This window comes from Oreochromis aureus, linkage group 3 (genome assembly GCF_013358895.1).
Source record: "Oreochromis aureus strain Israel breed Guangdong linkage group 3, ZZ_aureus, whole genome shotgun sequence".
Taxonomy (NCBI): Eukaryota; Metazoa; Chordata; class Actinopteri; order Cichliformes; family Cichlidae; genus Oreochromis; species Oreochromis aureus.
The window spans coordinates 48,849,600-48,860,535 of NC_052944.1; the positions used below are offsets into that span (position 1 = coordinate 48,849,600).

A 10,936-nucleotide genomic window follows, 5' to 3' on the forward strand; every position below is an offset into this window, starting at 1 on the left:
TGTGGGATCATCTTGACAGAGGACAGAAAAAAAGGGATAAACAGAGTTATAAATGTCCATCAAGAAGCCTGGAGAACTATTCGTGAAGACTACGTAACGAAACTAAAAGAAATCTGCCTAAGAGAGTTCAGACTGTGTTGAAGAATAAAAGTGGTCATGTTGACTTTCAAGCTCGTTAGAATTGTACAAACTCTGTTTTTGCTTTATATTTTGTGTTTCTGTGCATGTTTACACATATTTCAATGGTCCCGCAAAATATAGGAAAATAAAGAGCTTAGGACTTCTGCACAGTACCACAGGTACCCTCAGCGACCATCTAACGTATCCCTGTGAGCAGTGCTGGCTTGAAAAGACTAAAACAGAGAAAATGGCTTGTCAAGCAGGACGGGGGGAGACAAGAGGACACGAGAGAGACAGGAGCAAAATGTTAAGATTTTATTTACAAAGTCGTTTTTGTATGCATTTTTTGTTTGCTTTCATTTAACTTACAGAAAGTAAAAAACAAAAAAACAAAAAAAAAAGAAAACAACCTCGACTAGTCAGTGTAAGCTTGAAGGACATCTGGAGCTCTCTACTGAGGAGACAGAAATGTAAGGAGGCAGAAACAGAGAGGGAGAGGGGGGAGAACAGAGACAGAGCGTTTCCCCAGACAACCATACAAAAATTAAACAAAAACAAATTCCTCTGAAAAAATATTTCTTTTAAAAAGCTCTGTTGGCAAAAAAAGACAGAACACGGTTTGCCCTGAGCAGGTTTGGCCTCGGCGACAGGAGGGGGGAGGGGGAGGGTGGGTAGCTGTTTTTTTATTTTTTGTAAATTGGCTTTAACACAATGATGTCATCAGAGTGATGAGCTACATCACAGACCGATGACATCAGGGGGAAAATAAGGAAATGATGGGTTTGGGTTCACATTTCATTCACTCATTTATTAACTCCTCATGTTTTTATTGTCTTGTAAAAAAATTAAAAATAAATCACGCCCACATGCAATGAAAAAAAAAGTTAATGAAAGATTTTTATTCTCAGGATGAAGAGGAAAACTGATGTAACGTTTGCTGACGTTTTGTTTTTTGAGCTTTTCAGGACTGGTGATGCATTTACTGCCCACACACAAGAGTTGGAATTTAGAGTTAAGATGTTTCTTTCTTGTTAGCATAAGTTTGTCCCCCCCATTTTAAAATGTAAACTGTGAGAAAAAAAAAAGAAAAAGTCAAGCTGTATATTCCGACGGAAGATTTGCAACTTTCCAAATAAGAAGGCGAAACATCCACTGGTTCCAGCTTCTAAAAATGTGAGAATATCTCTGCAGCTTCTTATTTTAATAGCTAACCAAACTCTTTTGTACAGTTGATAGTGAGACTAGAAAACGGATACTTTTCTGTTAAAGTGTTTTCTTCTTTCCTGAGTTCACAAAAATAAATGTGCTGCCATTAAACCAAAAGAATAACACTACGGCGGAAACAGAGGACTAAATGAAGGCTGCAAGTTGGTGACTGACAACGGGAACAAAATTTGGCTCAACTTGTGGAAATGAAAGTATTTAAAAAAAATACTGTAAAACAAACAATTAAAGAGGCGTTTTAGATAATAACGGATGTCAATTTGCTCTGCTAGAGGCAGGCGACAAGCGAGGAGACCAGTTTCGGAAATGGGACGTGGCCCAGAGTGAAAGTGGGAGGAGGCAGATAGGGAAGAATTGGCAGCAGGGATGAGTCATTTATACTGAGGGTGGGTAAGAGGTCAGCAGGGTTTGCGGGGGTCAGGGAGGGGTCTCTGCAGACCCCTCATTCATCATCATCATCCTCGTCCTCGGGGTCCCTCTTCCTCTTCTCTCCTTTGGCTGGAGATGAGTCCTCATCTGCAGGAGGAACAACGGGAGTCTTTCATTTGGCTGATTAACTACTACTTAGCTACACCAGACCGAACCAACTCAACAGACACCGTCAGATATAAACGAGAGTTTAGTGTTCCTCAAAAACAAAGAAAAATAATAGTGAGCAAAAATACAGGTTTACTCACCGTCCTCCTCCTCATCTTCATCATCATCTTCTTCCTCGCTGTCCATGTCTCCGTTCACCTCTCCGTCCTGCAGGGACAAAGACTGTTGATGCAAACTCACGGTGCCTTCGGAATCAGAAAGTCTGAGTTCCCAGTTGGAAACGTTTTGTGGAATGCTCCCTCAACTCGGATTACCCCGCTTGAGAACTCAGAGCAGACCAACGTACCACAATCCAAGTTTTACTACTGTTTACTGAACATAAACGGTAGTAAAGCTAAACTTTTAAACTGTACCGCCAAAGCGGTGTATTTTTGACCGACTAAGCCATGCGCAGGACACTGACCAGCCTCTACTCATGAATGCGTTGAGAAGAAAAAAAAAAAAAAAAAAGCCTTATTGACGTTTTGCTAGTGATGCCTGAATGGCTCTACTTTGCTAAGAACCAAAACAAATCCTGCCTTTCTTTGCTTTGTCTGGAACCAGAGTACCAGCTATTGTGTGTGGGGTTGTTATAGCAACGGGGCTGAACGTCCAATGACATAATTTGTCTGCGACGCAAACTGTGCTTGGCGTACAGCTTTTCGTCAAGACGTTGTGTACGTCTTTTGTCGCTGTATTGTTTTTCATGTAGCCATTTTCACTCGTTGTTGGGTTTCAAACATGACGATTTTTAATTTTTTGTGAAAGAATTAAGGAGACGCTCTCATGACTCATCGAGCACAACACTAGCTTCCCTGTTCCTTTCCAAGCAGTCGATGTTCGACCTATGGACACCTGTTGGGGTTTTGGAGGACTGCGTGAAAGCACATCTCTGTACATCTTAAAACAAACACAGCTGCTGTACTATAAATTAAGCCTACAGGTGTTTACACACTCAACCTCGGGGCGACCGCACAGGTCTCCTGGTGGGAGCCAACCTGCCTCCCTCCATCCCGGCGTGACTGCATTCAGTCACATTGGCAAAGAATTTGCAAGCAATTATTTATAAACGCAGACAGATTCCCAACATGCTGCAAACACTGAGCAACTCTGTGTCCCTGAATGCAACTTGTCTGCAACACGTCTCTGTGCAGTATGGGACTTTACTTAACTGGTTCTGGCTGGACTCTGAATGCAAGCATTTAATGTGATCTTCTGTGTATGTAGATGGCAAAAGACTGGCAAGTTTCACAGATTCTTCACAAACTGCACATAAATGCTAATCTAACCCCATTAAATTGCAGACTGACTCCACCTTAATGCACCAAAGTCACATGACAGCACCTGACTGTGAGAGGGAGCAGAGCTGCTCCCAGTAAACTTCATCAAAGTGGTTAAAGTAGCAGCTTTGCTTAAGAAGGAACGATATCCACATGAAAACACTGAAGTGGGTTTTAGCCGAGCAAATACGTCACAGAAAAACAGCGAAGAAGAGACATCACATCGTTCTTTAGCATTTCCACGTAAATGTTACTGATTTAACTCCAAACTCACCTCATCATCACCGCTGTCGTCATCTTCGTCGTCCTCCTCAACCACTACGTCTTCTTCATCCTCTTCTTCCTCTTCCTCAAAGTCCTCTGACTCTCCCTCTGCAAAATAAAAAGAACTATTTAAATATTTCTGTCGCTTTCATTTTCTCTCAGCTTCCCAGAAATCAAAGCTTCACCTTCTTCGTCCTCATCGTCGACACCGTCTCCCTCGCCGTCGGAGTCGGAGGCCTCGCAGTCGTCGATGTCGTAGCCGTCCAGGTAGGTGAGCTGGGGGAGGAGCTTGAAGATGGACTCCCTGTAGTCGGCCAGGTTTGTCACCTCACAGTTAAACAGGTCGAGACTCTTCAGCTGCGGTAGCTTTTTCTTGAGGGACAAAGACGGACATCTGATCAATTTTCTGAAAACATTTTTAACCTCCTAGGACCTGGCGTCCACATATGTGGACATCACATTTTGGGTTATTTAGACCAAAATACTCAATTTTGCTCAACAAGGGCCTGATATCCACTTATGAGGACATTATACTGCTACTGTTCTATCGAAATTTTAAATGAATATCGTCATATGTGGCTCTCATTTTTCTTAGAAGCAAAAATTAGGTAAAAAAAAAAAAAAAATCTGGTAATTGTTTGTTTTTACATTCATCGGGTCCCAATCAGCCCAAATATCAAAGAGAAATTAAAAATGCATGCCGTGGAAGAATTCGGGTCTTAGGAGGTTAAAGAAATAATGAAGAAAACCAAAGTGCTGCCCTCGTTTGGCCACAGCACACTGTGTGCAAGTTTGCCTTGGACATAATACTGTTGACCCACAGCTCTTGTGCACTATTATGTCGCTCTACTGTACAAACTGTATTATGGACAACTGAGACTAGCACATATGCTGCATACCTAAGTGTCAGTATAAGGATACCAGAGCCGCTGACTGTCCTCCAAGTTGGCTGTTTGTTTATATATGCGTATATACACATGTGTTTGTGTGTGTGTGTACTTCATGCTGTTACACGATTTACTGATAGTTACAATGTATCCACATACACAGCAGTGATCTCTGTCACTTGTTTTTTTTAAATATCATGTCGACTCCACCCACCAGCGGCTCCAGGGTGCTGATGTCTTTGAACTTGTTCCCGCTGAGATTAAGGTGCGTTAGGTTCACCAGCCGCTCCGCCAGGACCTCCAGACCACCCGATATCCTGTTGTCACTGAGCTCCAACTGCAGAAACACAAAGAAAAACTATGAGTCTAAAAATCAAACAGAAATATACTAAAAAAAAAAAAAAAAAAAAAGCAAATGTATCTGCCCACGGACTATGTAACTGAGAAATTCACCAATAACAAACCAAACAATCAAATTTGAATCACCTTTCAGAAACTACAAAGAGAAAATGTGCTGGAAAAGGAACTGAAAGCTCTGCAAAGCTGAACATCTGCACATTCTTCAAATATTTACATGAACATCTGGTTTCCTGAAGCTCTGCAGGCTCTCTCACCTTTTTGAGTTTGTCCAGCTTTGGGATGTCTGCGACGCTGGTCAGGCCGACGTTAATGAGGCTGAGCAGCTCCAGATTCGAGAACTCTTCCGTGATTCCCTCGATCTTTCCTTCGCTCGAGCGACAGTTATCCAGGACCAGCTCCTGGACCTGAGATGACAGAGGGGACAGCGCAGCGTTAATCCAGCATGGCTCAAAGTCGCCAGTGGATAACTGTAAACACTATTTCTATTTTAAGCAGTATGTGAGGAGAGTGACACATCAAACTGGTTACAGTTTGACTCAGTGACTCTTTGCCATTTTTAACCCTGAATGTTTCACGCTTGTTTACAGTGTAGCCTCCACAGTTTTCAACATATCATTTTCAATTTTTGCGTGATGGTTGATACAGTAACAGCATGTTGTAATGAAAACATAATAAAAATCAAAAGTTTTTTTTTTGGATACACTGAGTGCTCTTGTATGTTTAATCTAGTTGAGGTTTTCCTCTCTGCTTACTTTGCTGTTTATGCAAAAATAAAAAAAACTTCATTATAATAATCTGTGGTTATGCTTCCACACATACACAGGGTTTCATAGGGTTTGTGTTTTTTTTCCCCTGTGTGTTTTGGCCCTCCGTTCACATGTAAACAGCTTTTTAGATCACTGAAACTCTTCTAGGCTGAAGTTCTTCAGAAACTCCACTTTCTGCGTTTACATGTGGACGAAGAATCTGCAAAATCAGTCGAGCTGCTGCTGTAATCTCGTTGTCGGCTGGTGACATGAAACAAATCTGTAACCTCAAATGACTCATTTGATGGTTTGATTAAATAGCGAAGTCACTGTGACTAATTTATTTTCCTTGTACTGAGCACTGCCTAACGGGTAAGGTGACTTCAAATAGAAAGCGTGGTTACCCACAGAAGCAGCGCGAGAACACGGGAGTTTCCACGGCGTTTTCGTTGAAACATGTCGATGTTTCATTGTATGATCACAGCGCCTCCCTTGTAATAAAACCCAATCATCCCCTACATATAAACAGGAGGACTTCTGCAGAATATTAAGCTGACACAAGTTACCCATTTACTTTCTTGCAGCACTTGGGTGTCATGTGGAAAACAAGCAAACCAAGAAAAAAAAGAAAAAAAAAAGAAAGAAAAAAAAAAGACTTCCTTTGACCTCAAACTGATGATTCATTCAATCAGTTTTTCAGTCTATATGTGCCTAACAAGGTTCGAAAAACACCGCATACCCAGAGACACCATAAAAGATGGATGAAGCTTCAGAGTCTGTAAGCTGCAGTGTTTTTAGTCACCACCAGGGGGCAATAACATATGGCAGCTTTTTACTATTTAATAGTGTGGTCTGTATTAAAAATATGCAATGGCTTTATTAATTAGTTAATGAGCTAGTATTCCTGGTGTAGTAGTGACATTTATTTTCAGCCAGATTTAAAATGTACAAAAAGCATCATCAGTTAATAATTTTCACTTATTTGAATAATGTGAACAAAACTTAAACATTTTTTCCTTTCTCTGAGTGCTGCCTTTAGTGGGCGCAACAGCAACACCTTAAAGTGTCCACCTCATACCTGAACTCTGCTTCAGCTGGAAATCTATGGAATAATTTGATGACTGATTGGGGTGGAAGGTTACAGCACAGGGTTGAGTTAATTTAAGATACGACACAGATTTCCCACCGAAGCATAGCTCGGACATCACCCTATACTTTGCATCCTCCTCTGTGGTCTTCCTCCTTTCCTCCTGCCTGCCAGCTCTCTGTTTATCACCCTTTGTCCAGTATATCCACCATCGCTCCTCTGCACATGACCAAACCATCTCAGCTTCTAACTGGCTCTCCAACTTTGTCTCCCAAACCGCACAAACCGAACTGTCCCTCGTGTTCTCATTTCTAATTTTTTCCTACCCTGCTCACTCCAAACAGAAACCTTAACATCTTCAGCTCTGCTTACTGTCTTTTTGACCATGCCACCGTCTTTATACCATACATTGTAGCAGGTCTCACGACCATCTTGTAAACCTTCCCTTTCACTCTTGAACTCCTACCACATTAGCCCAAACATTACACCAACTACAAGAGTAGCTTTCCAAGATTTTGACTGGTTCAAAAACTTCTGAAATGGCCACAGTAGGGAGATTGGGGACAGCCAAAAGTACAGAAAAAGAAAAAAAGAGACTGCCTAATGCCTAAGCATTGAGCTCACAGAGACTACCTGTACATACACTACCCTCAGTATTTAAACCTTTTGTAATGTTTAAAACAAAATAACATTACATACAATACGTTAACTTTAAAATAAATCATTTACTTTATACATAGTAAATTATTATGTTTGTGTCAATTAAAATAAAACAAAATCTGGCAAAAAAACAAAAACAAAAAACACTTTAGGTGTATGTCAGTTTATTTGTTGTAAATCTCGTCATTTTCGGTTGTTTCAAAAAGAAAAACACACTAGGATCCTACCTACAGAGGACGCCTGTGCGGTTTCATGTTGGAACGAGGCCCGACCGAGGCTCTGTTTGTAAACTCATAGCAACACGTGACGCTGCTAGTTAGCTCTGCTGCTAGCTGCGTGTTATTACCAGCCTCTCCGCTCCGCGGAGCCCTCACTTATCGCCCCAAAATGATAAGGTACTGCGGCGGAAAATGTCTCTCTTTACGGTGGTTGTATGAGAAATGATATGAGTAAGTGAGTGTCGTAAATTCGGGACACAACGATTCAGCCACTTTATAAAAGTAGCGCTTAGCACGCCGCTGCCTACGCGCCCTTAGCGCGTTTACGCTCACTGGATCCGACTAATCTCTGGAAACGCGCTCGCGTAAACAGTTATTTTTACAAAGCGACTCTGTGAGTTGCAGGAAAAGAGTTTTAACCAAAAATAAACAAGTAAATAAAAATGATAACACGCAATGATTTTTTAGAATCAAAATGCCAACTATCGACTTCGAAATAAATGAAATTCTAGAATTAGCCAGGCCCGAGAGACGTAAATTTTATTTTTATTTCCCGATAAGCAGGCGGTTTTAAGTTAATTTTCATGCGTGGGGATTTACTTTCAAATTTTAACAATTCACAAGAGCACCAGTAACATGAATAAAACGAGCAATGCGTGGGCATAAAAATGAAAACAACGTGGTAAACAACTGCGTGACTGCGCTGTTTGCGAGCGGCGATAACAAACAGCTACTTAGTTGAAGGGAAGCAGCTAATTCAAGCATATCACAGACTTTGTGTTAGCTTAGATCTAAATTTTAGCTTTAAATACGCATTTTTATCACTTTTTTCTTCAAGCTGCAGACACGCTGCCATGTGCTCGCCACCCCTCCTCCTGCCGGTCTACAGCAGATCAATTCCGATAAAGAAGCACACAACCCGGGAGACTCACCTCCGAGGGCGACCGGTGCCTCAGCTCTAAGGAGACCCTCTTCTTCATGTCCATTTTCCTCCGGTTTTGCCTGGCTTTGGTTCTTTGCGTTGGGGAAAGCTTGTTTTCTCTCTCGTCCTCTCTTGAGCATCAACACGCGGAACCGGTGTGAAGCTAGCCACAATAGACACTCGTCACTTCCTGGAATGGCTTTCAAAATAAGGTTCCTGTGGGTATAGCGGAAGTAGAAACAGGGCTTATTCCACCGAGGGGTAGGCACACATTACATTGAGGACATGTACTCTATAATTGATCCACGTATATGCTCTGATTTCGTTTTACGAGATTATACAGCGCGCGTGAGAGTGCTACGTCTCATACAGCTATTTTAGTGGGAACACACAAAACTTCCTCTAGGTTCTAGTGTATTCGCTTTAGCTTGACGTATGCTCGGAACGCTCCAGTGGCGCATGTGGAAAAGTGGGTCAAGCCGTTTGGTGCATTGAATGCCTCAGTTAGAAATCAGATATTTAGCCTTCGCACAGAAAATGACAGAAAATAAATCCAAATAGGCCAAAACATTTAATTGCGGGCACTATTTTTAAACTGATAACAAAACGGATAAAGATTGCTGGATTCCTTAAACCTTACTAGATGCTTTTTAAATTCACAATTTTTCCTGTGATATAGATAGTTTGATTTTTTTTCAGCTTGAGCATGTAAATTTCGAGTTCCTGAGGTGCTCTTGAACATATCAGATATTGATTTGTAAATGGAGGGAAACGGCAGCAGTAGGGAAACAATACTCTACAGCGCCACTATACAGTCATTTGGAGTCATTACACAGAGATAAAAAGTAGACCACGTGCAGTGACTTAACTGTAAAAGAAAAATCATATCTAATTTATTTCCACATAATATAAACGGTAACGAAGAATTGTTTATCACTAACAAAAAATGTCTGGCATGTGAGACTAATTCAGTTTCACTATGACTTTATGACATTTTTACTACACACCAGGGGCGAGTCTAGGATCAGAGCTTTGGGGGTGCTGAGCACCCAGAGAGCTGCCCAGCCAGGCAAGATAAACTTTACTTGTCACGAGGAGACTTCTTCCCTGTCTCTGTCAGTCCCTGCATCCTTAAATGTCTCCAGTTGTCCCGAGTTCCCTCTGACTGTCTCCTTGGTGCATTTAAACCCCTGTTCCTCCCTGTCCTCATCGTCTGTTGTCTTCGTCTCCATTATCAGTCATCATAATTTTACCATCTCTGTGTAAGTCTGCAAATTTCTTTATTAAATCATAAGATTCTTAAATTCATCAAGTCTCTCTGTGCCTGGGTCCTCATCACAAAACATGACATCACTGTTTTGTACATTTTAACACAATTTAATCCCCACATTTGTGAAAGAAAAGCAAAACACTATTTTAAAAGTCAGTAACAAAACCATCATATCAGATAAAGATTATTTAAATGCTGCAAACAAAGAATGATTGGAATTTAAAAAAAAAAACACATATCCTAACCTTAATTACTGGGGGAGAATAATGAATGATGCTCATAGTGAGTAAAAAGTAAACTGAGTGCATTTTTTGGACAGAGATTAACTTTTAATGTGTTTGTATAATATAATACAGGTATATAAAAATACACTCCAAAAATAGAGTTCTTGAAATGTACAAATGTACAAAATATTGATAAAAAAAATAATAAAAATGGAGGCAACTTTGCCTCTGGTACAATGTATACAATGTATGAAAATATCTTTACTGCAGATACTACTATGGCTCTGCAGATTTTTTCTTTTATTTTAACCTATGTGGCCTCACCTTGAGGTTGGCAAATCTGTCTATCACTTTTTGGTGATCAACTCTCTCAAGCAGTTTAACAGTTTCTGTTGTGCCTGTCACTGTTCCCTGTCTGTTTTCTTACCTGGTTCTTCCTGATCTTGTACTTTCTCCTCATGTTCCCCTCTTTCCTCTCTCCCTCTTTGGACTGACAATCATACACAAATAGATTGTATTCAATTAGATGAAAAAATTACATTAATATGAAAAAATACTATTAAGATCACTAACAAAAAAAGTCCTCTCTCAGTTTACTTTCAACCAAAAGGCAAATAATCAAACCACATGTACATCTAATAAAAGATATAAATATTGAAACACTGATCCAACATTATCCTTTATTGATGGATCATTTGTTCTCACACTTTTACCTGAATGTGGCTCCTGGGTTTAATATCGGCACATATGACAGAATAACCAGTTTCTCTCATTCCATTTCAAACAGGACAGTGGTAACAACAGCAGGCTACGGACAATGTTAAGTTTTAGATTTTAAATAGGCTGTATAAATTTCAGTGGGAGCAACAGGATGGTCAAATGTCGCTGAATTTACTACAGAGCAGGACGGATTGTAGGGTAACAAACATCATCAGTAAACACGTTTTCAACACTGCAGGTTACCTGGGTGTAATGTTTTTCAGCTAAAAAGAAACATGGTCTGACTCCTACCTAACTATATAAAGAGTAACTGAAGGTTAAATGCAGCTAATATGTCCTGTTTTAAGCCAGGCACTTACACCTCCGCTCCGCTGCGTC

At 40.6% G+C, this 10,936-nt stretch overlaps 1 protein-coding gene across 1 annotated transcript; it reads right to left on the reverse strand.

Annotated features, from left to right (window-relative positions):
* Positions 1-412: 412 nt before the first annotated feature.
* Positions 413-8,534, reverse strand: LOC116334617 (acidic leucine-rich nuclear phosphoprotein 32 family member B-like). Its single transcript, XM_031758069.2, has 7 exons — positions 8,355-8,534; positions 4,966-5,115; positions 4,566-4,688; positions 3,650-3,836; positions 3,475-3,572; positions 2,022-2,088; positions 413-1,860 (listed from the first exon to the last, which is right to left on the reverse strand). The coding sequence occupies exons 1-7, from the start codon at positions 8,406-8,408 to the stop codon at positions 1,787-1,789; spliced, it is 753 nt and encodes a 250-aa protein (XP_031613929.1). The 5' UTR covers positions 8,409-8,534; the 3' UTR covers positions 413-1,786.
* Positions 8,535-10,936: the final 2,402 nt, after the last annotated feature.